This window comes from Salvelinus namaycush, chromosome 38 (genome assembly GCF_016432855.1).
Source record: "Salvelinus namaycush isolate Seneca chromosome 38, SaNama_1.0, whole genome shotgun sequence".
In the NCBI taxonomy this organism is placed as follows: domain Eukaryota; kingdom Metazoa; phylum Chordata; class Actinopteri; order Salmoniformes; family Salmonidae; genus Salvelinus; species Salvelinus namaycush.
The window spans coordinates 17,975,873-18,003,573 of NC_052344.1; the positions used below are offsets into that span (position 1 = coordinate 17,975,873).

Here is a 27,701-nt window from a genome sequence, read left to right on the forward strand (position 1 = left end):
ACCCTCCCCATGCCTTCACAATCGTGTGATTCGCAAACATTCAATGAAATACTTCACTCAGTATAGTCACTCCCACTAAGTCCAACTTTGAATCGTTGCTATGCCACGATTATTTGCGCAACAGCCCTGGGGACGAGGTTAGATGGTTCCTCACCCTGAAAGTAACCCATGGGCCAGGAGAAACTAATTCATGGTTGACATGAGTCTATAATATCACATCATTATTATTGCAGTTGAAACAAACTAACCTGAGGTGGTGGATGTAGGCCTGAAGAAACATGGTTGATGAGCTTGGTGTTTCCGTTCTGTGTAGGTGAAAATAAACTTGATTATTGGTGAACATGAATAACTAGACCTTGTCATTTCTAAAAACATGTACACTTGTTTGTCCTAAATAAAATACAGGTAGTTGACAGACATCAACATGGACATCTTTGAAGGTCCTCCACAGCTTTAGCCAGTTGTTGGAGTTGGGGACGTCCATAACACAGCTGAGACAACCCAAGAAACCATTCTGGTAGCATGATTCTGCTGTGCTATGGAGGTATCGCTGCAGAAAGAGGTCAAGACAAACTATTCACAGAGAAGTGACAGGTTAGCATCCCTGAAGGGCTATAAAGTCACCTTCAAGTGCACAATGTAATGAATGACAAGAAGAAAATAAGCAACAAGGGCTTTACAATGTACAAGTTTATTTTTAATGAACTCTTCAGTGGTTGGTAGTCACAGCACAGCTCACATGTATGAAGCCACACGCCTATTTTACAAGATGGGAAATTTAAAAAGGAAAAACAGAAAAAATGTAAACCAAAAGAGGAGATGGACTGTTGGCCAACTACAGCAACTTGTTTTCTTTGCTACAGTATCCTTAAAAAGGCCACTGAAATGCATAAAATGTGTTTGATGCAGGGACTTTATTTGATGGTGGCTGACATCAAATACTCCTCACATGGCATTGACAGTGCATGTAGACATTGTAAAAAGGACTGGGTTAGCAATACCTAAGATATTTTAGTGACAACACCTTGGCTAATACTACGGCTTAAAAAACTACTGAAAAGAAAATGAACAGCACTCATCCAAAGATACTGAATACAATGTGTGAAATGTAGAAGCAATTATATTATTCGTATCTTAAATACCGTGAACACTTAAAACTGGAAAGAAAAAGCACGGAACACTGCCAGCCATTCCCTTTAAGAGAGAGGCCCTATTGTAATCCAATGTCTTCAGACTATAAATGAAGAAAATAGTTAAACACACTTTTTTTGTCCTCTGGAGTTTGTATATTTTTAATAGTAACAGACGGGAATCATAAATGCATGCCATGTGCTGGTCTCAAACGATACATACAGGTATATACAGCATCACTCAGTACCTGCTAAAACGAAGTGAGAAATACAGAGTATAAACCAACGACTACACTACAACCTTAAAGAAAAGAGGGGGGGAGAGGGTCAGTGAAAGGGGTGAGCGATGGAAAGATGGAAGAGGAGTGAAAATCCTACTAGTGATGGACTCATCATTAAAGCATTTTTATTAGAAATAAATGCATATTGCACATACAGTGAAAGCTTACATTCCACCAAGTCCACCTGTTCTGTAAAGCGATAATTCCATTTACCTCTGAGGGAGACACACAAAGGTACAGAAATGGAAAGGGTGTGAGTGGCGTGGATAGAGGTGTGTGCGCATGTGCTTGTGTGGTGTGTGTCAGGGGAGGGGGTGGGTTGCATGCACTAAGACGGGAGGTACCACTGGGAAGTCTTCTGCTGTGAGACAGAGCCTCCAAAAACAGGGGGAGAGGGGGTCAGAAAGAACAGGACAACTACACATCGCACAGGACAACTACACATCGCACAACCCTTGTATGTAGGTCGAGGAACAAACAGGAAATGGAAACAAAAAGATCAAATAAGAGTTTGTGGCACAAATAAAATCAGGTGTGAAATAACTGTTCTTCTGTGACAGCCGAGAGATCGATACAAGTGTTTTATGTACAACTAAGGCTTATTGGTTAAATAGTTGAGGCTTCCCCGCCCGCAAATGCTTTTACATGCTGTTCACAACCCTATCCTTTGCTGATGTAAACTCAGTGGTTCTATCTGGAGAGCAGCCACAGGTTGAAGTGGAGAATAACCTAATGGAGAGAGGGAGGACATGGAGGACGCTGTGGTGGTGGTAGAGGAGAGAGGGATAGAAAAGCTGAGGGGAGAAGGAGTCTTCCCGATGCTGATGTCTCTTGCAATTAATACCTAAAAGTTGCAAGTCCATTAGTCACTGCCATGGAGGAGTGGGCGGGCGCAGGAGGAGGGCGCGGAGGGGGGAGGGGGGGGGGTCTGTTCTACTTGGAAAGCTTGCTAATGACTCGAATAAGAGCTCCGTTCTCATCCTTTAGTCTCTGGTTGTCTGCTTTCAAGTCTGGTAGCGTCTGGAAGAGAACAAAAGAGAGAAGGAAACGGGCTTAGAGACATGTCACCATAGAGATACGTTGAGGTTTACCATTCAGCCCAGTTCTAGAAACTGTTAATTGCAGAGTGTGTCATCAGCATCTTTGACAAGCCACAGTCAACCATTTTTTCCCCTTGTCATTAATTTTCTTCGCTGAGAATGGAGCAAGCACACTCCGGTCAAAAGTCTCTGCTAAATAGCCATGCAGAACAGGAGGCGGCTCCACTGGCGCCCAGGAAAACATACTCTTCAAATACACAGCACAAATCCTGGCAGCACAAACAGTGCTCCTTTATTTGAAGCATACAGGGCCAAAAAATGCATGAGCAACAAACTGCTGCAGCATCAAATAATGCCTTTGCAATCGTTTGTTTTTTTCTATGTCTTTGTGAGGTAGACTTACCACGTGTAAAGCTAACACCATCTCGCAGTCAATACCCACCCAATACCCATTTCTGCCCTGAACCAAATTTCCAAACTGGTATAAGAAAATAATTGCATTACTACATCTGCCTTAATACAATGAGAGTAGTTACGTTATTCACTAACATAACTACACCACTGCCTGTCATCTTGATCACGGTTTGTGAGTTTAGTCTGGAATTGAAACAATAAAACGACTTAATAAAAGCCCTATGCCACTCATTATTGGGGTCATTCTGACTAGATATCTGAATAAGGGATACCCTACTGCTTTAACGATTTATCAACACAATGTTCATCAGTGTGATGCCCAAATGTTGTGGATTAAGAAATACCACCCAGTTTGTTTGACAAATGAAAATATAACTAATCACAATCAGTCACAGATCATCACTTACAGGTATAATTCCCTCAATATCAACTAAAACCATACTGGGCTAAGCAGATTCATGAAGCCATGCAGTCCAGCATTGCCTGGGGCAGAGCAACCATGGCGGATTGCCCAGGCCCTCTTGAAACACTCCAGCACTCACATAGGGAACAACTGATCATCCAGGGAGATCAAGAGCAAAACGTAACTGTCCACCGCAAAACTATAAGGCATTTTATTACAGATGACAATCAACCAACCTGAGCTTCTTATGGTATGTAATGGAAATTGAAATCATGAGCAAGAGCCAAATTAATATGTCTGTCTAGATCACTGGGAAATTAAATAAGACCAAGTGTAAACCTGCAGTAAAGGGGTGACCCGGTCTCAAAGCTGGGTTGATGTCATCTGTAAGAGTCAATTGAAATGGGGGTAGGACTGGAGAAAGACACTGAGGGGAAAGGAAATGTGTCCATCCTCCATAAAAAAAATGTCCGCCATTTGACGCAAAAAGAAAGCCACGTCATGCAAAGCCAGAAACAAGCCGAACGAAACAACGGCACTCCTTGATAAGACTTCAAGACTGCACACTGGGGGGAAAAGAACAAAATGGTGCACTCTCCTTTACAGTACATCAAATTATCTAGTAAAATCAACTGCATGAAGACCTAATCATGTAGTCCAATATTTATACTTCAGGTGCTGCACTAACAAAGTAGTACATATTTGCTTATATGAAAATTAACACCTGAATTGATACTTACCTGACTGAAAATAACCTTTAACTTTACTGTGAACTATAATTAGGTACTGTAAATGGAAAGTGCCCAGTCAAAACACTACCCAATATGAAAACCAGAGGGGTCTGGGGAGGTAGGGGGAGTCAGTCTCTGGGGGGAGTAGATAACCTTGTAGTTGGGCGGGGGACCTGCCTGTCTATGGGTGAGGTCGGAGCACAAATGGAGCATGAGAAGGGAGGGTGAGGGGTGAGGAGGAGCGGTTGGGCAGGGCTACAGGTCCACGGAGGGGGGCAGCTGGCTGCAGGCTGACTGGGAGAGCTTGACAACCACGCGGGCCAGGGCCCTGTTCTCTGCCTGCAGCCGCTCCTTGACCTGACGCAGGGCCTGAACCTGCTTTACCTCTGGGAGGTTCTGCAGGAAAACCACAACACAGAGGGGGAGAGAGAGGGAGAGAGCGAGAGAAAGGGTCAAACCAGCAGAGGGCAGAGAAAAAGGGGGAGATGGGAGAGTACCAGAAGGGAGAGAAATAATGGAAGACAAGGGGGGGGGGGGGGGGGGGGGGGCGGCAATACAAATTATAGAGAGGATAAGAAGAGGGGGCAAAGAGAAGACAAAACAGAAAAAGGACATTGTTAGGAAAAATGGGACAGAGTTTGGAACTGGAGGAATGACAAGTGCTTTCCAGGCAGGCTGGCATGTAGGAGAGATTGCAATCTACAGTAGCAGAGTAGAATAGAGAGAGGAAGACCGATATGATCGCTGGGCTGCCTATGACCTAGAAATAATCACTTCATTATGGCAGTGCTGGACTGCCTATGACCTAGAAATAATCACTTCATTATGGCAGTGCTGGACTGCCTATGACCTAGAAATAATCACTTCATTATGGCAGTGCTGGACTGCCTATGACCTAGAAATAATCACTTCATTATGGCAGTGCTGGACTGCCTATGACCTAGAAATAATCACTTCATTATGGCAGTGCTGGACTGCCTATGACCTAGAAATAATCACTTCATTATGGCAGTGCTGGACTGCCTATGACCTAGAAATAATCACTTCATTATGGCAGTGCTGGACTGCCTATGACCTAGAAATAATCACTTCATTATGGCAGTGCTGGGAAGAAGGAAGAAAACTTGCTGACTCTGGCATAATGGATTTTGTTGCCCCGTTTCTGAGAACATCCAATCTCACATCTCCTTATTTAGAAGGGCATATGAGTTACGTCAACATAGATTATATAGAGCATCCCAAAATGTGACAAATACTGCACACACACATTCAGAATACACACATATTCAGAATACACAACACAGACAGGATATACTGGGGGCTCAAATCAAACACTGACAACAGCACTATGCTGACTGTTGGTTAGGATTGTTAGGTTATATAACTACTATGCTATAATTCACAGCAACAGAGTTTATCAAAATGGGACATTGAATTGCCTCCAGCCCTCCTCACATTGGGCCTGTGGCAGAGAGAAAAATAGCAGTCTTTGTGCAAAAACGCTAACCTGTATAGTAACTGTTCAGCAAGGCATACTAATCTAGTACAGTAGTGGTCCAGCTAAAGTATACAGTATGTTTAACAGAATATTGACTGCTGTTCCTGATCTTAAAAGGGGCAATATGCAATTATGTCACTCACAACCTTCTGGTGCCCTACACACAAATAGGGCCATACAGCCAACACATGAGACAGTACCTTGAGTTCCTCCTCCATATCAGAGATCTTCCTTTCTAGAGCTCTTCTTTCCTGCAGGGAGGGAGACAAACAGATGTTAACCCCGGGTTTAAAGAAGAGGGAGACGAGCATAGAAAGAAAACACGCAAGACAACCACCGCATACAGGCTCCCACAAACTGCTTCAGTTATGTTACCTCACACCTCGGCTCCACAGCTCGGCTGTTACACCCTATTTTTTCTGACTAAAACGAGACGAGATTCCCTGGGGGAAAAAACGATAACTATTACAATTTACTTGTCATTTTAGTCAACATAAATGTGACGAGACTTCTACGTGACTAATGTACATTTAATTTGACATGGCATGCGGACCACGGCGCTAATGCCGCAACATTCGGCAGTCAATTGTCAACTGGCTTCGCATCAATTCAAAAGGTCAACGAGTGACTGAAGTGACCACCTGGAGCTGTGTGGGAGAGCTGGGCAGATCAGCTTAATCAGCTGCAGACCGCGGAACATGAAAGACATGAATTCTGCCAAAGAGAGGACTGCATTAAATATTCTGCATGCATACATGCTGAGGATTGGACTTTTTTGTTTGTAGAATTGACATCTTTCAGTTGCACAGTCTGATTGAGCTGATCTACCCAGCTCTCCTCCCACTCAGCTACCCAGGTCACTTCAATCACTCGTCAATCATTTGACCTGATGCGAAGCCAAGTGCCAGGACACTTGACTTGCAACTAAACTCAACTAGAAACAGTAATGTTCACTCAATTTCATGTTGGCTATTTTTGCTTTGATCACATCAGAACCTCTATTTTCCCCTTTTCCCTATTATTCATCTGTGTTGCTGCTGACGCGCCACGGTGCTCAAACACAAGTGGTCGCTTTTTTCCTGTGGGAGAAACTAATGCCATTTGGTGAATTTTAGGAGTACGGTAAAACTTCTGACATTTCTGGAAAGCTCAAATTCTCCCCTTTTCAAGAAACCACTTATGATGGGGAGAAAATCAGTTGTAAATTATTTAACCTGTAACCAAGGCTTTATAGCCTATATGGTTAATTATGGCTGGCATTAGTTACAATCTGCCACAATAATCAATGCCTACATATTTAATTTTTTTAAAAGCACCATGTGGTTAAAATGTGACTAAGCCTAAAAGGTATTTTAAGACTAAAACAAAGACTAAATCTAAATTGACACTATGATAGTAAAACCTAGCTGGAGTTATATCCAGTGACGTGACGGTGGAGAGGTGTGAACGTCAGATAACAGATGCAGGTTGAGGAGCAACATGAAGAGATAGGCGAGAGGAGAGTGGGTGAGGTACACACGCATGACTGTGAAGCATGTCAAAGCCAGAACCATGGAGACTAACCTGTTGATGATAGGGGGCGCTATTTACACTTTGGGGGAAAATCGTTCACAATTTAAACGGCCTCATACTCAATTCTTGCTCGTACAATATGCATATTATTATTACTATTGGATAGAAAACACTCTAGTTTCTAAAACCGTTTGAATTATTTCTCTGAGTGAAACAGAACTCCTTCTGCAGCACTTTTCCTGTCAGGGAGTGAGATTTCAGAAATCCAAGTCCCTGTTCTGAGATCAGTTTATAAGTCCCCATGCAAGCTATGAGGGTACATGCACTGCATACGCCTTCCTCTAGATGTCAGTAAGCGGTGAGACTTTGAATGGAGTCGATTGCGCAATCTGGGACCTTATATTAGACCGTGGAACAGGAAGTACCGTTCTTTTCAACAGTGCGCTTGACGCATGAAGACATCAGAATGGCACCCTGCAAACGCTTTCGTTTTAGTATTTCTATATCTCCGGTCATGTTTTTATTCGTTATAGGTGTTAAAGACATCATAAGGTAGTTAATTTAAACCGACTTATAGCAGTTTATTGCGATTTTCTGGGATTTCAATGCCATGCGCTTCCATTTGTTGGGCACCTCTCCAGTGGGTGGCTAACGTTTAGCGGCTAATTCGACTGGACAAGAGGACATCTTTCAGCCAAAAGACGATTGTTTTGAAGAAAGGACACCTTGCCCAAGATTCTGATTGAAGCTCAGCTAATAGTAAGCAGTCTTTATGCTTTTAATTAATTGTTCTGTTGTTAAAAGTAAAATGCATGAGACGCCATTTCTTGCAGTATAGCATTGCGTTATCGCAGCCTGTATTGCGCAGTAACGATAATTTTAAAAATGTAATTCAGCGATTGCATTAAGAACTAATTTGTCTTTCAATTGCTGTCCAACCTGTATTTTTTAGTCAAGTTTTGGAATAGTTACTGATTAGATTAGGCGCCTCTTCAAAGATTTCTCCTGCCATTTTCCTGGCAGCTTTGCTACTTTTCTCATTGTATAACACGATTTGTGCCGCTAAATATGCACATTTTCGAACAAACTCTATATGCATTGTGTAATATGATGTTATAGGACTGTCATCTGAAGAATTCTGAGAAGGTTAGTGAAAAAATTAATATCTTTTGGTGGTTTATACGTAATGGCTATGTTTGGCTTGAATCAATGCTATTGTGAGCGATTGTGATGTTTGCTATTGTGCTAAGCTAATATAACGCTATATTGTGTTTTCGCTGTAAAACACTTAGAACATCTGAAATATTGTCTGGATTCACAAGATCTGTGTCTTTCAATTGCTGTACGCTGTGTATTTTTAAGAAATGTTTTATGATGAGTAATTAGGTAATACACGTTGGTCTCTATAATTGCTCTGGCTGCTTCGGTGCTATTTTTGACGGTAGCTCTGATGGTAGCTGCAATGTAAAACTGATTTATACCTCAAATATGCACATTTTTCGAACAAAACATAGATTTATTGTGTAACATGTTATAAGACTGTCATCTGATGAAGTTGTTTCTTGGTTAGTTTGGTTGGTTCTTGGTTAGTTAGGTTGGCTTTGTGCATGCTACCTGTGCTGTGAAAAATGTCTGTCCTTCTTTGTATTTGGTGGTGAGCTAACATAAATATACGTGCTGTTTTCGCTGTAAAACATTTTAAAAATCGGACATGTTGACTGGATTCACAAGATGTGTATCTTTCATTTGCTGTATTGTACTTGTTAATGTGTGAAAGTTAAATATTTCTAAAAAATATTTTTTGAATTTCGCGCTCTGCCTTTTCAGTGGAATGTGGGAGGAGTTCCGCTAGCGGAACGCCTGGGCTAGACAGGCTAATCTAAAAGACCTAACATGTTTAGTGCTGCATGTCCCATCTTCTCCTGATGTGGTTATCTAAACATGACAAGTTAATGAAATGACACATGGGTAATGGTCAGCTATACTGGCAGGCACAATGCAGCTAAAGTAAAAGCAGTTGGCTTCGTTTACAAAGGCAGACCCAAGCTGTGAAGGTCTGGAGGTATGCTGACTAAGGAATGCCAGTGGAAGGCCATCTAAAATCTGGTGACAACATGGACTTTAAGCAGACTAAAGCAATAGAATAGGGTATGAGTAAATCACTCATGGAATATGTTGGGAGTTCAGGATAAACTTTTTTTTCTTGGCCACCATGCGAACTGCATGTGCCCGTTGTCGTTAAGGAGATGTTTGGGTCAGTCGTTAAGGTGCTATTTCTATGGGGTCAATTTCACGCCATGTGTAAAATATAATAAATCATGAACTTGAAAAATAAAGTTGAGAATGTAAACATACTTGAGGACGGTTGAAATAATGGATGTTGAAATCAAAAACCCAACAAGACATCAAAAGAAAACTCAAAACGTGTAAGCAAATCATTTAAAAGCGAGACTATGACAAACAAACCATCTACCTACTTAGGTAAACATATGAATTACTTGTTGCACAACGTTCAGCGCAGGTGTATGGCGAACCAGTTACCAACACCTGCGCCGAACGTTGTGCGACAGGTAATTCATATGTTTATCTAAGTAGTAAGACGGTTTGTCATTAAATGTATTAGATAGACATGCTTCTAATATCTGTACATTATTGACCCGTGACCGACAGTTTGAAGTAAGTTAGCTAAAACGAGGTGACGTCAGACCGTCTACTTAAGGAGGCAATAGAAAAAAAGCCTGTCTATCATGTTCATTGATTGGGACGAACCGTCACTCCAAAACTAGCGGACCAATACGCCTCCCTCTAAACACCGCCCTTCACGGAAAAATAATGCCAAAACTCGCAATCGAAAAGACTGGCAGGGAAAGCAAAGATACGAGTAGCGTAACAAAAAAGGTTGTACATGCAGGCAAGAGCGTAGGCAAAATCTATTTCAATAGGATTGGTTGCTGGGAAAGTTTCACGGAAAAATATTTTTGCATTTGTTTTCAAATCTTTTTTTATCATTTGTGAGTTTTGCTCCAGCTTTAAAATTATTTGCTAACAAGTTTTGGGGTTTTGCTTTTGATGTCTTATTTTTGTATAGAATTTTCAATTGTTTGGTTTTTGATTTCAACATCCATTATTTCACCCGTCCTTGAAAATACAATGTTTACATTCAATTTTATTTTTCATGTTCACAATTTATTTTATTTTGAAATCAATACATATGGCGTGAAGTTGACCCCATATGTTTGTGTCAGCCGTTAAGGTGATGTGAGTGAACACTTGCCAAGAAAATGGCAAAAAGCACATGCAGAAGATAACATTTCCATTGAAACAATTCATCACGTATACTCGCTATCACACACTATGCAAAAAGAACAACCCTGGAGAAGTGACCACACACACACTGGCTAAAAATGTTCAAAAACACGTGAGAGAAGGTAGGTAGCTCGTGCTTGGGTGGGGTGGCACGCCCCCAGCCAACTATACGGGCATGGTGAGCCAGTCAGCAGGAGAGGCAGTAGACCGGAGAAAGTAGTCAGGTTTATAAGACCATACCACCCAGCTGAAATTGGGGCCTGCTTGTAACCTTCAGACATAAACCAGTTGGCATTGATTACCACGCTGTTAACCACTACTATTACCAATTCAGTTCAAGCCAATAACAATAATTGTATTTGTAAGTGCCTTTCATACATAGAACTAATTTTTGAGAGTTCATTCATTTGTTGGGCAAAATGATTCAGTAAGTTAAAAACCATAAAACACTTAATAATCATTACCCTTTTCTCCATCTCAAGCTGCGACCGGTCAGCAAAGCGCTCCTGCCTCTGTAACACAAGCAACGTAAATAACCCAAAGTTAGCGAGGAAGTCCTATTTATTCACAATGAGTGATCCTAATACTACATGATACATGCTAATTTCCCAACTGTACAGCGCAGCCTGGCCACAGTGCCTCACCTGTGTGGCTTTCTCCAGCTGAAGCTTCAAGTCATTCAGCTGCAGGTCTGTGTCACGTAACTGGGCCTTCAGCTTCTCATTCTCAGCTAGGATCTGCTCATAAAGCTGAGAGGAAAAACGGTCAGAAAAAAGTCTAACTTCACAGGGAAGAATTACTATTTCTATGGTGGTGTTATTGAGTATGGTGTGATTTTAACTAAGGTAGAAGAAGGTGAGTGTGGGAGCTCCAGTACCTTCTTGTAGTCAGTGCTATCGTCTCGGTCCAGCCTGCTTGAGAATGACCTGCGACCCTCGCCACGGCTACCCAAGTGGTCATAGCGGTCAGAAGAGGAAGTGCTGCTCTCATTCCTGAAGAGAATAAAAACATTGATACTTAGCTCTACAGTATCTTATCGACCATGTCTAATATTTATACTGCCATATAACAGGTTGTCAACGGTTTATTTGGTCTAAAGTGGCACAAGCCCCCCAAGTGAAGGCCAAGTAGTAGACAGGAAGGATGCATTCCCAAATGGCACCCTATTCTCTAGATAGGGCTCAGTGCACTACTTTTGACCTATGTGCCCTTGTCAAAAGTAGTGCACTATATAGGGAATAGGGTGCCATTTGGAAAGACCTGAATAATAAACTGAATTTGGCACGTACCTGGACAGTCGGTCGCTCTGTGAAAAGAAAAACAGAAGTGATTTAATGTCTTTACCCGATGTTAAAACAAGCAAATCCACATGACAGATTCAGAGCAGTGCAGTTTTCCTGTTGTCTAGACAAGCGTAGTGCCTGGAATGTAGATCAATTAGAGTGCATTTGAGGGTTTCGGTTGTTCTGCTGGGGAATGTTTGGCGCATCACACTGAAAACAGGATGTTTAAGGTGGCATTCTATTCTCCTAGCAAATTCTTTTGTTCATTCTTTTTGTAAATACTAAATTAAATGTACTGATAGGTTAGTCATTTCCTTGGCTTCACAAAGGTCTGCCTCCTTGACTTGCAAAGAGTTGACAAGGCTAGATGTTGGACCAATCAGTGTCTACCCCCTCAGCTCCGAGCCTCTCTCCCTTCTCATAGCACCTGACCACTCTGCACTGCAACAGACATTCCTGAATGGCTGCCAAGCCTGCCAGTGCCTTAAGGAGCAGCCCCTGAACCCCAGCGTCTCCTAGCTCCCGCCGCTCCAGCAGAGTGCCTTAGAGCAGGCGGGATGGGGGTCAGAGGGCCAAGCCTACAGCAGTGTTCAAATTGCTGTTGGCTTCCTGAAGCTGAAGGAGCCCGAATGCCAGGAAAAGCACTTGTGTGTCTGCACATCTTTAAGACCTTAGCTACAGAGATTAAAATGGTGAGGGGGAAGAAAACTGACATGTACAACTGGTTGAATTACAGAAAAGAAAAATACACTGCTTAACAAAAACACCAAAGCATGTTTAAACCTACCTCTCATGTTGTGATATATTTTGCAGATCTTGACAAATTCAAATCTACCTCAAGTCGTTAGGAAAAAAACTGCGCTTCACTTCACACTGCAAGTAATTGATAAATGCAGAGATATTCTTCCATTAACTTCAGTTATCCATGACTTTCACCACCACCAAAGGCCAGCTGTGTTTACCACCTAAAATCAAGTGGGCAGAACTGGAGGGGTGAAACTAGTTTCATATCGCAATATTATAATAGATACTTGTATATTGAGTTGTACTGAATGCATGTCTAATTTACACATCTCCATCTGGCTTTCAGGGGTCACCTTATTTTTTCAATTGTAAAGATTACATTTTGTATTGCAGCGTTTTAAAACTCCTATATCGTTTGTTGCTTTACATCAATGCACGAGCGGGCGCTCTCGCTCTCCATCAATTCTATTCAAATTGCATCCAAGATTGATGAGAGATCGAGATATCTAACTATATATCCTAGCCTACCTCTTTCAAGTAATAAATTCAATGCAGCATTAGCCTTATATTTTGGTAATGAATGATGGGTTATGCATAGTAAGCGTCTAACTTTTAGACGGTCTCTTGCGCAATACGCAAACCTGTGCTCCACTTGCTGGCCTCTGTATTATTCTTTTTTAATCAAAGTCTCCTTAGCTCTTGGAGTCCCATGCAGGAAAAGCTAGACTAGAATACCTTGCTGCACATTTTTGTTGTTCTTGCATTTCTTATAACAATAGACTATTCAAAGAGGGATACAAGACTCTTGTTCGCTGAATGTTAAATACAGCAGCCAATAGAACTCATGGGTAGTTTGAAAGAGCGAATGTGCTAGACTATAGAAGTAATTTATTCAGACCCATTAACCATTCAAACCTCATGGAGAAGTGAACACCTACATCTAATTCTAGTCCTATATTATTCAAGCATGTCATTAGAATTATGACGTTAAGGACAACTTATTTCATTTAACTGTTGAAAGCGAGGAAGGAATGAAGCAACACTAGAGAGAACTAGGTAGGCTAATACCAGAGTAATTACAAAAAAGGTAAATCAAATTCACTAGCCTATACTTGTAACTTTGTAGGCCACATGTGCTGCACCAGAATTGTATGTTCTCTCCCTGCTTTATCATGGTTTGAACAAGGTGCGTAATTCCAGTCCATATAATACAGTAATACAGTTCACACAAAAAGATTAGTGCCACTTGCGCCTGGCCACAAGATTAGTGCCATTTATTTACCCATAGCATAGCTACATCTATGTGCTTTTATGCGTTCCTGTCGTGCGTAATGTGCAGTAGCCTATGTATTGGATAACGTCCCAATCATTTGGCCTGTCTTTAATGTAGGGCTCATAATATGTATTTAATCAGGCTCAGGTTGCATCAGGCTTGAATTTTCAAATCAAAGCTCTAATCATAACCAGACATAGGCCTATTTATATGCTTTGAATGACACTTCCGGTTTTGACGGGGAAACACCGGGTTACATGGGAGAAAAGTGATTTATTCTCAGGATGGAACATTTGTAAAATACCAGGAAAATATTCCACCCTAATTGCCAGGTAACGTTAGTTGACTGTACCTGCACCAAAACTCGTGTATTGTTCATCCTATAGCTTTTTCTCCATCTTCTTAAACGGTGAGCCAACATGTACTCAGCCCTTTTATTTCCATGCGCTCTCATCGCTCTGTACCAGACATATAGTGAACAATATAGTTTGAAACATCAAATCGCAATACACAGAGTCGGGAGAGTCGCTATACATATCGTATCGGCCTCTAAGTATCGTGACATCGTATCGTGAGGTCCCTGGCAATTCCAATCCCAGGGAGAAACCCTAATCAACTGCCAGGAGAGAGCAGCTCTTCCTGAATGCTTTCCTATCCATGCAGAGATAATAGACCATTTCCTATTTGGTGTTCCGTTCAGGCCACGCCCCATTGTGCAGCCTCCAACAACAAAGAGATATGCTGGCTTTCTGGCTGGTTGCTCCGTCCAGCTGCCCTCCTCCTCCCACTGTGTGCATCATCTGCAGCCAAGCGCCTGGCCACATCACTGTCTGCTACGCTGTACTGTACAGGACACACCCCTTCCAAAACCAGGAAGACTTAGCCAGGGAGAGCATATTATTGAACCTTTATTTTGACATGTCATAATGAGACTAAGGTCTCTTACAGATGAACTCTGCATAAATACATCAGATAAAATATACAAAAAAGTATTAAAACAGATCTAGAGGTCACTTATCATTACTCTAAACTGACCAAGGAGGATGAGAATATCTCATTTCAGAGAGCTCTGTAAGTTGGTTTTTTTGCAACTTTTATGTGGAACAAAAAAGCAGCTTTACCCAACTCTGTGGAGACCGAAAGGGCCTCCAGTAGCATCCAAGCCTGAGACTGGGCTTGGCGATTTGCAATTATAAATTGAGTCAATGATGATACAGTAGACATAGGAAGTTTCTGCATGAGTCCTTTGTAGATAAATAAAATGCTGCTCTCCTTACATAGAGGCCCAACCCATTTTTTGTTAGTCACACCAACCTCCCCCTCCCAAAGCTACAAAGGAACTCTGTGGGGGTTCGTTAGCTATTATTACAGGGTGATGTCATCATGTCCACTAAAAATAAGTCCTGGCTGATGGCAGAATGTCTGATTTTTCACTGCATGTGAAAAAATTTAATCTTTAAAAAAGTAATTTACCATAACTGCCTAAAAAAGTAACTAGTCCAGAATATTTTCTCCTCCATTCGCAGAATAGTTTTCCTAATAGTGAAAACTGCCTGTACGTTCAACCTTTGACATAAACAAGACAAATTTCCTTTGTGTGGTGGCTTGTTTTGGAACTTACTATGGTGCAGTGCTTTGCATTTGAGGTCACCTTAGTGACAGGACAATCACAGGAAAGGAGGAACCATTAAATCCAAAGTCATCAGAAAGAGGGAGTCTTTACAGTACCAAAGCTGGCCAAAATAAGCCAAATTAAGGAAAATCAGAGGCACTTGCTTGGCCGTGACTATAGACAAAAGAGAGCAAAAAAGTTGATTGGGGTGGTTGATTGGGGTGAAATAAACTGGCCAGTCAATAAAAAGGAAGTGTTTAATCAAAACTATCAGTCACCCAATACATGAGCATGTCTTTCCTCAATAGTGTTCATTAGTCAGTATGTGCCAACATCAAAGTTACATTCCATCAAAGTTTAGTTGGTTAAAGTGAAATCATCCTTTAGTTTGGGTCTCAGCCTGGAGGTTGGACCACAGTTGCGATAAAGAGGTCAATGGAACTCAACCAAAACAATGCCATGGAAACAAGGTGGAAAGATCTGGAATATCCTCATTGCCCCCCAGCAAAAACAGCCTATATTTAGGATATTGTTTATTATGTATATTTCACAATATGTTGAGGTATAAATCTGTGCATAATACTAGTAAGGATGTCAACCCCAAAATATAAGTCCATGTCATCGGCATCAATCAATGGGGTTCATGACATACACATACTGACACTAATGTAGACATGCCTTTCAGTTAAAAACTACTGACTTCCCGTAACCAATTTCTGAATGCTAGCTATGCAACCATCTCATACAAAACGTGAGTTAGCATTTAGCAGTCACTTCTTCAAAAAGTGAAACGGGACAACTTCTAAAAGTTATGCAGCGAAAATAGCCAAATATATCCAAATCAGACTTTAGTAACCACCTTGTGAGCCCGTTTCAAATGAATACATAAAATACAGAATATCTACTTAGTTTGATCAGATTTGTTGAATTTGCGCCAATGAGGGCGTCACTGCATCCTGCGTTCCAATGACCTCTTTCCTGCATCTATTGTGGGTTTATTTCTGCATGGTTGTGTGGACTGAGGTTACCTGAGGTTCACCCTTGATGCTGCCTTCCTCTGAGTCCGCCGACTGGTCTGGGTCATTGTCATCACTCTGGAATACAAGGAGGGACAGGAGGTCAGGAACAGCCCCGAGACAGTTATCCTCAGAATAAATCCATAGCCTGGCTGCAATTCCCCATTTTTATTTTCTTTGTTAACTAGGCAAGTCAGTTAAGAACAAATTCTTATTTACAATGACGGCCTACCGGGGAACAGTGGGTTAACTGCGTTGTTCAGGGAAAGAACAACAGATTTTTTACCTTGTCAGCTCGGGGATGCTGCCCCAATCAGCTAAATCCAGAGGTGTTTCATGAGGTGCACTTCAGTGTAGTACCTCGAGAGTAGTTGTACTGCTAAATCTATAAAATGGCTTTTTACCTCAAACTGACATGTATTCTTATTGCCTTATGGATGGGTCAAGTGAACTCCGATCATTACACTTGAGGCATGTCCACATTAAAAAGTGTCAGTGTGTATGTCACAAACCCCATCTTGGGTCCAGAAAGACACCCCGGTGGAGCGTCTCTTCTCACGGGGCCGCCGGCGATCCCGTATGGAGCGGGGCTGGGACTTATCCTCTCCCTCCTTCTCCTGCTGCTTCTTGTCTGATTCTGTCAATCACAGAGAGATTGAGTGAGACACATGCACCTGACCTAGCACATTTGGGGTCAATTCCAATTCTGTATCATGTTTACATTGTCAAATCAAAATCACCCAATAAATGAGCATGTCCTTCATCAATAGTGTTCATTATAGCCAGTATGTGCCGACATCAAAGTTTCATTCCATCAAAGCTTAGTTCAATAAAACTTAAGTTAAATCTTTGCGCCTCCCGAGTGGTGCATCGGTCTAAGGCACAGCATCGCAGTACTGAGGTGCTACTACAGACCCGGGTTTGATCCCAGGCTGTCACACAGCCGGGCCAGGAGACCCATGGGGCGTTGCACAATTGGCTGGCTGGGATTTCCTCGGCCATGCGCCTGCAAGCTGACTTCAGTGGTCAGTTGGACAGTGTTTCCTCCGACAGATTGGTGCGGCTGGCTTCCAGGTTAAGCGAGCAGTGAGTCAAGAAGCAGTGCGGCTTGGCAGGGTCATGTTTCATTTATGGCATTTCATTTTTAGGCAACCCAATCCTCTCCCTCCCTGGGTGGAATTCAGGTTAACCGTTCTGTGCTCAGGTGGCTATTAAGATAGTGCCTTCAGAAAGTATTCATACCCCTTGACTTATTCCACAGCCCGAACTCAAAATATATTCAATTGATCATTTTTTCACCCATCTACACAAAATATCCCATAATGACAAAGTGAAAATGTTTTTAGATTTATTGAAAATGTAATACAGAAACCTAATTTACATAAGTATTCACACCCGACTCAATTCTTTGCAGTAGCACCTTTGGCTTTGAGTAGTCTTCGGTGCCTGTATCAGCTTTGCACCTCTGGATTTTAGGATTTTCTCCCAGTCTAAGGCCGTTTGCACTCTGAAGCAGGTTCTCGTCGAATTTGCTTGTATGTCTCCATTCATTGTTCCCTCTATCCTTAGTCTCCCAGTCCATGCTGCTGAAAAGCATCCCAGTAGCATGCTGCTGCTACCACGCTTCACAGTAGGGATGGTGTTCTACGGGTGATGAGCTGTGCCTGATTCTCTAGACATAGCGCTTTGCATTCAGGCCAAAGAGTTACATTTGTCTCAGACCACAGAATCTTTTGCCTTATGCGCTTAAGTTTTTCACGTGCATTTTTGCAAACTCCAGGCATGCTGCCATGTGCCTTTTTCTCAGGAGTGGCTTCAGTCTGGCAACTCCCATAAAGCCCAGATTGGTAAAGTGCTGTAGAGACTATTGTCCTTCTGTCAGGTTCTAACATCTCAGCCAAGGAACTATGTAGTTCTGTCAGTGGTCATTGGCTTCGTGGTCACCTACCTGACCAAGATCCTTCTTGCCTGGTTGCTCAGTTTGGTCGGCCGGCCAGCTCTAGGCAGAGCTCCATATTTTCTTTTTAAATTTCCCAATGGAGACCACTGTGCTCTTGGAAACTTTCAAAACTCTAGAAATAGTTTTATAACCTTCCCCAGATATATGCCTCATCACAATTATCTTGGAGCACTATGGACAGTTCCTTGGTCTTCAAGGTATAGTTTCTGCTTCGACATGGACTGTGGGACCTTATATAAACTTGTTTTTCTTTCTACAAAATAATGTCCAAACAATTGAATTGGCCACAGGTGGACTCCAAGTTGTAGTGACATCAAGGATGATCAAAGGAAATTGGATGCACCTGAGCACAATTTGGAGTGTCATAGCAAAGGGGTGTGAACGCTTATAAATGCACACTGAACAGAAATATAAATGCAACATGTAATGTGTTGGTCCCATGTTTCATGACCTGAAATAAAAGATCACAGAAATGTCCATATGTACAAAAAGCTGATTTCTCTAAAACGGTAACAAATTTGTGCACTAACATCTCTGTTAGTGAACATTTCTCAAGATAATCCAACCAACTGACAGGTGTGGCATATCAAGAAGCTGATTAAACAGCATGATAATTACACAGGTGAACCTTGTGCTAGGGACAAAAGACAAATGTGTTTTGTCACGAAACACAATGCCACAGATTTCTTAAGTTTTGAAGGAGTGTGCAATTGGCATGCTGACTGCAGGAAATTCCAGCAGAGCTGTTGCCAGTGAAATGCATTTTAATTTCTCTACCATAAGCCACCTCCATTTTAGAGAATTTGGCAGTATGTCCAACCGGCCTCACAAGCGCAGACCACGTGTAACCACGCCAGCCCAGAACCTCCACATCCGGCTTCTTCACCTGCGGGATCATCTGAGACCAGCCACCTGGATAGCTGATTAAACAGGTGTATTTTTGTCTATAATAAAGCCTTTTTGTGGGGAAAACTCATTCTGATTGGCTGGATTTCACATGACTGGGCCACGGCGCAGCCATGTGAAATCCATTGATTAGGGCCTAACGAATTTATTTCATTTGACTGATTTCCTTATATGAACTGTAACTCAGTAAAATCATTGTAATTGTTGCGTTTATATTTTTGTTCAGTATAAATTAGATCTGTATTTCATCTTCACACATGTTTTCTAAAAACATGTTTCCACTATCATTATGGGATATTGTGTGTAGATGGGTGAGAATCTATTTAATCCATTTTGAATTTAGGCTGTAACAAAATGTAGAATAAGTTTCTGAAGGCACTGTATATCTAATTATGTTACATACTCCAGCCACACCTCAATATGGGAATACATTCTACATCAGTAGAACTCAAGCTTCTATTTTTCAACGAATAGGTCTGCTGTTGAAAGCAGGAGTATCTCAGTATAATATTTGTGCGTACATGTGCGTCTACTCAGTCAATCAATGTACTGCTGAAAGTGTGTCCGGAATGCTTACAGTTTGGTATGTGAGTACATTGATTAATCATACTGACACATCAAATGGCAGCACAAACTCAGCAAAAAAAGAAACGTCCCTTTTTCAGGACCCTGTTTTTCAAAGATAATTCATAAATATCCAAATAACTTCACAGATCTTCAATGTAAAGGGTTTAAACACTGTTTCCCATGCTTGTTCAATGAACCATAAACAATTAACATGCACCTGTGGAACGGTCCTTAAGACACTAACAGTTTACAGACGGTAGGCAATTAAGGTCACAGTTATGAAAACTAAGGACACTAAAGAGGCCTTTCTTCTGACTCTGAAAAACACCAAAAGAAAGATGACCAGGGTCCTTGCTCATCTGCGTAAACGTGCCTTAGGCATGCTGCAAGGAGGTATGAGGACTGCAGATGTGGCCAGGGCAATAAATTGCCATGTCTGTACTGTGAGACGCCTAAGACAGCACTACAGGGAGACAGGACGGACAGCTGATCGTCCTCGCAGTGGCAGACCACGTGTACCAACACCTGCACAGGATCAGTACATCCGAACATCACACCTGCGGGACAAGTACAGGATGGCAACAACAACTGCCCGAGTTACACCAGGAATGTACAATCCCTCCATCAGTTCTCAGACTGTCCGCAATAGGCTAAGAGAGGCTGGACTGAGGGCTTGTTGGCCTGTTGTAAGGCAGGTCCTCACCAGACATCACCGGCAACAACGTCACCTATGGGCACAAAGCCACCATCGCTGGACCAGACAGTACTGGCAAAAAGTGCTCTTCACTGACGAGTCGCAGTTTTGTCTCGCCAGGGGTGATGGTCGGATTCGCGTTTATCGTCGAAGGAATGAGAGTTACACTGAGGCCTGTACTCTGGAGCGGGATCGATTTGGAGGTGGAGGGTCCGTCATGGTCTGGGGCGGTGTGTTACAGCATCATCGGACTGATTGTTGTCATTGCAGGCAATCTAAACGCTGTGCGTTACAGGGAAGACATCCTCCTCCCTCATGTGGTACCCTTCCTGCAGGCTCATCCTGACATGATCCTCCAGCATGACAATGCCACCAGCCATACTGCTTGTTCTGTGCGTGATTTCCTGCAAGACAGGAATGTCAGTGTTCTGCCATGGCCAGCGAAGAGCCCGGATCTCAATCCCATTGTGCACGTCTGGGACCTGTTGGATCGGAGGGTGACGGCTGGGGCCATCCCCCCAGAAATGTCCGGGAACTTGCAGGTGCCTTGGTGGAAGAGTGGGGTAACATCTCAAAGCAAGAACTGGCAAATCTGGTGCAGTTCATGAGGAGGAGATGCACTGCAGTACTTAATGCAGCTGGTGGCCACACCAGATACTGACTGATACTTTTGATTTTGACCCACCTTTGTTTAGGGACACATTCCATTTCTGTTAGTCACATGTCTGTGGAACTTGTTCAGTTTATGTCTGTTGTTGGATCTTCTTATGTTCATACAAATATTTACATGTTAAGTTTGCTGAAAATAAAACGCTGTTGACAGTAAGAGGACCTTTCTTTTTCGTGAGTTTATGAGGTTTAATACAATCCATAGTATTTAGAGAACTGAACCCGTAGCTCTGCTCTCATGGCTGACCTTTCTCAGTGTCCCTGGAGGAGCGGCTGTAAGAGGAGGTGATGCCGGTCAGGCTGTTGGGCCTGTTGAGGGAGCTGGAGGAGGTGGTGATGCCGGTCAGACTGTTGGGCCTGTTGAGGGAGCTGGAGGAAGTGGTGGAGGCCGTGCTCAGGGTGGTGGCCGAGGTGGTGGAGGGACGGTAGCGCTGGTAAGTCTGGAGAGAGGAGAAAGAACAGGAAGTCCGGAATGGTTACCGTCTTCAGATCAAACAACCTGGGCTTGAGGAAAACTGCAACAACAAAAAAAAATCTCAAAAGTGATTGTCAGTTTACACATCAACAGTAAACTCATGTGTTGTATTTCCAGATGGATAATAGAGCATTGTAAATTAAGGAGGAAGCCATCACATACCTCTTCGAAGCTGCGGTACCTCGACCGGTAGTCGTCCTCCTTGGTTTCACCAGTCTCCTTCTTCTCCTCCTGCTTCTCCTTGTCTTGTTTCTCCTTCTCTTCGTCCCGGGTCCGTATGGGGCGGCTCCTGCCGATGGTCTTCTCTGCCTCTTGGAGGTCAGTCAGAGTCACACCCTGAGAGGAAATTGAGAGAATTTAGTGAAACTGTGACGAAAAGGGTTGCAGCAGCAATGTTTTTTTATTTGGTCAATTACATTTCCTCGTGGAGGGGAAAAACTACAAAATGGCATTAATCTGCATTTTGGAAGAGGAAAATGTACAACTAATTTCAGGCATTCACTTATTGCACTGTGAACATTATTTTGGTTATAAAAAGTGGGCAATTTAACAGGGCATTTTAAGCTGAACCATATTTAGTTATTTCAGATAGTATTAGTGACAGCGTGGAGAAGGACCAGCCCAGTTTCCTACGGCTTGTAAACAATCTCATTAAAACTCGATACGCTTAGGAATGTTTGCCAATTTACACAAAGTTTATGTTTCTACAATAAAAACGGGCAACTTTTTTGGGATTTTTAACAACAATCAGTTCAGCTACATTACCCCAAGCCACATTAAGGCAGAATAATTGATAACATGTACATAACTTTTTTTTAATGACTCATAGTAGAGAAATGGACTAACCAACCATTACAAAGTCCAATAAGAAGTGACTCAGTTGACACTGCATTTAACGACAAGTATTTTGTCATTGGCCATTTAGGCCCAGTTCAGAAGCAGAGTTAGGACAGACGTCTTCACTAACCTGGGTAGACCGTCTGGACTGTCGAGCCTGTCTGGAGCGGGCTTTCCTCTGGGACTCCGACTCTTCATCCCGGACAGGCGTGAGGTACGATCTGCAACACAAACAAGGACAGGCGTAAGGTACGACCTTGAACAAAAACAAGCTATAGCCACACGTAAGGATGATCGACATGGTAGTTATGAGATTAGGCTATTTACTTCAACAGTTGTCAACAACAATCTAAAGTGGCAAATCTAACATCCAAGTGTTTTGTCTGCTAACCATTTAATCAACCATATTCTTATTGTACTATCAGCTGTGAAGATATTTAATCTCCTTTCACCTTTTATTTAGCGTTAGTCTCAAAATATTGCAAATATTGAGCGAGCAACAAGACAGGTAACTGTAATGTTTTCTTTGAAGAGGGAATGTGTTCCTTCATCCCATATAAAAATATAAACTCAATCACTTGTGAGCCTTGGCTAGGCCTTGAGAAACCCATCTTCCTTATAAGGAGAACTTTCTGAAGCAGTCAGGGTACTAGAACCTTCCCAGAACAGGTGGCTTCTTTCAGCAGCAGTGACTTCACAGGAAGACGTGCTCTTAACCCCATTCATTTTAACAGACTCCCGCTCCTCCTCCAGTGTGTACACACTGTAGGAGATCACACCCAATTCTCAAATAGAGGCAATGCAATCTCAAACAGCACAGGATCTTGCTAGCTTAAAGATATTCCGCTTTCTGAGCGACGGCAGTTATTACATTGTTTCTAGTTGCATAAACAAGAGAACAAACATGAGCTTTGTGTAAAATAATAGACACGGTGTGTATCAGTGACATCCTTGTTTTCCCCCTGTGGGTGTCACGTGTGGGCATCCATGTGTGTTTCCATGTTTGCATTTCAGAGTGTGTGCGTGTGTGTAGGCGGGGGGTGCGCGTACGTGCGCGTGTCGGACCTGCGTCTCTCCCTGCCGTCAGAGCCAATGATAGTGCCAGTAGTGGACGTGGTGGTGGTAGAAGCAGTGTTAATCGTAGGGATGACTGCAGCAGACTCCTTCTCCCGCTCCTTTTCCCTCTCCGCACTTTCCTCTGCCCAGTACCTGATCCACACAATTGTACACAGGACTTCAAAATATGACTAACATTTTTACATTCATATATGTGTGTGTAGGGTTCTCCCAGGATTTTTTAACACCTGAAACTGACATTTCATGCAATCTAGATTTTTAAAAATGACCTTATGATAATAAATAAAATTGACTTATTTTCCATAGTGGTGCAGTGTGTGTACCTGCTGGTGAGGCTGGAGGATCCGGTGCGGGTGGAGGAGCCCAGGCTGGAGAGCAGGCTGCGGTCACGGTGGCTGGTGGGCGAGGTAACAGACGAGGTGGTGGTGGTAGTGCTAGTGGAGGAAGAGGTGGTCGAACCCAGGTCTTCGTGCCTCCTGCCAAAGGAACCACTGTGGATACCAGTGGAACAACAGTCAGATAAAAAATGAGAGAAGAGGAAAGAGGAAGAGGGAAGGAGAGTGAAAGATAGGCTGGACAGGAGAGGACCCATTACCCATACAAGAAATGTCATGAAAACTAGGCGATCAAAAACAGTTAACACTGTGGCCTTTGAAGATGAATTCCTCTCCATTAGCCATTATTCCAAAATGGGGTTGATCTCTCTTCAGTTGATGGGAGGGTCAAGAGAACACCAGTCAAAGACGCATGAAACTACACAACACTTATGCAGCCGAGACCGACCGACCGAGACAGACAGACAGACAGGCGACAGACAGTGGAGGTGGATAGAGGTTGTTGATCAGTGGGGGCTGGTGGTATACCTGCGGTAAATGCTGTAAGACTGGTAGTGGGAGGCGGGCGACTGCCAGGGTTTAGTGTTACAGGTGTTAGGGTCCAAGCTGGAGGCGGACGAGGACTTGGCTGGCACGTCCCGCGTGCTGCCGCTCCGCCCTAGCGTTAGCGTGTGGGACGTGCTGGCAGTGTGTGGAGGTGGGCGAGATAGGCATGTTAGCAAGGGGGCGCACACCACACTTTTACATAACATATATGTAACATGTATAAAACTAAGCTCTGATACGCTTGGTCCATGACTCGGTTTCTTGAGCTGTAGTGATGGATTTTGGATAATGTAGTTTTGGAACCTTGCAGGCTATAAGAGCGTGACAATGGCAGATTGTAATGTAGAACCTGATGTGCCTTTAGTTTCTCTATACTACACAGAAACCCGACAGGACTAGTACAGTCATGCAGGAGACTGTGGCGTTTGTGACAGAGGTGTTGGACTGACTTGCATGGATTTTCTCAGTAGATGTTTGCATGTTAAGCATGTACGTGCACTTGTGTCAAATGACAGTGCGAAATCAAATTGACATGAGGAATGAGCAAAACTACTAAGAGTCAACTGAAGTGGAACTGGAGATCTCCACGAGTCCAGAACTAGTACTGAATGAATGGAAGATGGTGCACTGATCTGGTGTAGTGAGTCGGTCAGGTTGAGGAATGAGGGGTAGCATATCGTGAAGCGTGGGTAGCATATCGTGAAGCGTGGCTAACCTGCGCTGATAGCTGGGTGTTGTTCGGTTGGTGGAAGCGATTCCTTCACTGTTCTTCAGCTCATCGTCCCAGCGTCTCCTGGTGTAGGAGCCACTACGTACCAGACTAGCAGCAGAGTCCCTGGGATTGGAACCACACACTACAATATCACCCAGGGCTCCACAATATACTGGCAAGGACCCACAGCATTGTGCTCCAAGTCAATAGTGTATAAATCCTAAAATGTGCCTAAATGTAAATTAGTAATGACTAACAAAGTATCAATGACCAATATTTGTAACATTATATTCTAGATATTGTCAATCTGATGCTGGCCAAATGTGAACATTGAGAATATAATTTTCCTGTAACTAATTCCTACACTTCATAGAAATATGTATGAGGCCACTTTAAATCTATAGATTTTTCATTGTAAACTGAAGTACTCAGATGCAGCAGAGCGGCTACATTAAGACAACATGCAGTGCTGCTTTGGGCCTGTAACACACAGCAGTGAACAGCAGGTGGTGCTCCTGTCAATGCACTTTTCCCTTCAGAGGGACCACGCTGGCACTTCACCTGTTCTCCTTCTCGTCAATGTCTGATGTACTGGCCAGTCTCCTGGGGATGGTGGGGGCAACGTAGGCAAGTCTGGTTCCTTTGTCTTTTTCCTGCACATGAAACATTGGAGCCATTTGCTTGAGCTCCTAAACAAACACATGCTACATCTACTAACATTCTTCATGCATTGTCCCCCAGCCAACAAACCAGTCTCAATCGACAGTGGATTTCAACTTCAACCTAGCAACGCAACTTATCAAAACAGTCTGGAATGGTGAACCATCAACTTCATATGAATGATGACATCCGTTTCAAATCTTACTATATGTCCAAGCAGCTGGACATATACATACATACATACACTACCGTTTAAAGGTTTGGGGTCACTTAGAAATGTCCTTGTTTTTTAAAGAAAAGCAAAAAAAATTAACCATTAAAATAACTTTGATCAAAAATACAGTGTAGAAATTGTTAATGTTGAAATTGACTATTGTAGCTGGAAACGGCAGATTTTTTATGGAATATCTACAAAGGCTTACAGAGGCCCATTATCAGCAACCATCACTCCTCTGTTCCAATGGCACGTTGTGTTAGCTAATCCAAGTTTATCATTTTAAAAAGACTAATTGATCATTAGAAAATCCATTTGTAATTATGTAACCACAGCTGAAAACTATTGTTCTGATTAAATAAACAATAAAACTGGCCTTCTTTAGACTAGTTGAGTATCTGGAGGATCAGCAATTGTGGGTTTGATTACAGGCTCAAAATGGCCAGAAACAAAGACTTTTCTTCTGAAACTCGTCAGTCTATGCAAGAAATTGCCAAGAAACTGAAGATCTGGTACAACGCTGTGTACTACTCCCTTCACAGAACAGCGCAAACTGTCTAACCAGAATAGAAAGTGTGGGAGGCCCCGGTGCACAACTGAGCAAGAGGACAAGTACATTAGTGTCTAGTTTGAGATACAGATGCCTCAAGTCCTCAACTGGCAGCTTCATTAAATAGTACTGGCAAAGCACCAATCTCAACAGTGGAGAGGTGACTCCGAGATGCTGGCCTTCCAGGCAGAGTTACTAAGTCCTATAGGGTCAGACAGGCACTGAGGCCTGGGGTCAGACAGGCACTGAGGCCTGGGGTCAGACAGGCACTGAGGCCTGGGGTCAGACAGGCACTGAGGCCTGGGGTCAGACAGGCACTGAGGCCTGAGGTCAGACAGGCACTGAGGCCTGGGGTCAGACAGGCACTGAGGCCTGGGGTCAGACAGGCACTGAGGCCTGGGGTCAGACAGGCACTGAGGCCTGGGGTCAGACAGGCACTGAGGCCTGAGGTCAGACAGGCACTGAGGTCAGACAGTGTGGTGTTAGTTAGCTACTGACCTTCTCTTTGTCCTTGTTGTCCAGGGAGGAGGAGAGGCGGGGGCTGGAGGCCGAGCGCATCACCCCGGCAGTGTCCTTCTCTTTCTGGGCCTCCTTAGTGGCTGTGATCTCCGCCAGTGCCCCGTAGCTGCCAGTCTTCCTCAGCCCCAGGCGCCACGACGCCGGGGACTCGTCCGATTTCTTAGTTTTGTCATCCTCCTGTTTATCTTTAGGGGAGACCTCTTTAGGAGAGACCTTACCAGCAGGGGACACCTGCTGGGCCACCTGGGGGAGAGAGAGGGGAGGGAGAGGGGTTAGTGGTTAGCCGTTAGCTTAGAAACGTTAATAAAGGAGGTTTATTCAGAAAGCAGACGAAGGCAGCAGTCCAGGGTTTAGTTTTCTGGGGTGAACACAGAGCAGTCCACAGAGGTTAATCAAGAGGTCAAAAAGCAAAGGCGTTTGGTGTGGAATGAATCTGCAGAGGCTACTGTTTGATCTCTGGAAGCACTTGAGAACGTGTCATGGATTGACAACAAAATGCAGGGGATGTTTTGAGTAGAGGCGCATGTTGGAGGGGAAACCAAAGGTCTGGAGACATGCTTGAGACACCACAAGTGACTTGTACCCCTAGAAATAATATAACCATGTCTAGGTCGACGGCTCCCTTGAAAAAGAGACCTTGGACTCAATGGGACTCCCTGCTAAAATAAAAGGTAAAAGTAATAAACTCCGGTATTAGACTTTTGACTGAGGGACAGAGTACAAACTCCTTACTCTTA

General features: G+C 43.2%; 1 protein-coding gene across 4 annotated transcripts in view; it reads right to left on the reverse strand.

Moving 5' to 3' along the window:
• Positions 1-672: 672 nt before the first annotated feature.
• The window catches only part of LOC120031751 (protein phosphatase 1 regulatory subunit 12A-like), a 72,098-nt gene continuing 45,069 nt past the window's right edge, over positions 673-27,701 (reverse strand). Inside the window, exons 10-26 of one of the 4 annotated variants that reach the window (XM_038977544.1) lie at positions 26,944-27,207; positions 25,583-25,674; positions 25,025-25,144; positions 24,292-24,444; positions 23,752-23,919; positions 23,417-23,560; positions 22,482-22,572; positions 21,677-21,850; positions 21,287-21,479; positions 16,756-16,880; positions 16,256-16,321; positions 11,605-11,621; positions 11,193-11,307; positions 10,960-11,064; positions 10,780-10,827; positions 5,698-5,748; positions 673-2,431 (exon numbers count right to left, since the gene is read on the reverse strand). In XM_038977544.1, coding sequence (XP_038833472.1) covers positions 2,345-2,431; positions 5,698-5,748; positions 10,780-10,827; positions 10,960-11,064; positions 11,193-11,307; positions 11,605-11,621; positions 16,256-16,321; positions 16,756-16,880; positions 21,287-21,479; positions 21,677-21,850; positions 22,482-22,572; positions 23,417-23,560; positions 23,752-23,919; positions 24,292-24,444; positions 25,025-25,144; positions 25,583-25,674; positions 26,944-27,207 — 2,013 coding nt within the window. In that variant the 3' untranslated portion in view covers positions 673-2,344. Of the gene's footprint in view, positions 2,432-5,697; positions 5,749-10,779; positions 10,828-10,959; positions 11,065-11,192; positions 11,308-11,604; positions 11,622-16,255; positions 16,322-16,755; positions 16,881-21,286; positions 21,480-21,676; positions 21,851-22,481; positions 22,573-23,401; positions 23,561-23,751; positions 23,920-24,291; positions 24,445-25,024; positions 25,145-25,582; positions 25,675-26,943; positions 27,208-27,701 lie in introns of all 4 variants that reach the window. The other 3 variants (XM_038977543.1, XM_038977546.1, XM_038977545.1) reach the window with 3 other exon arrangements.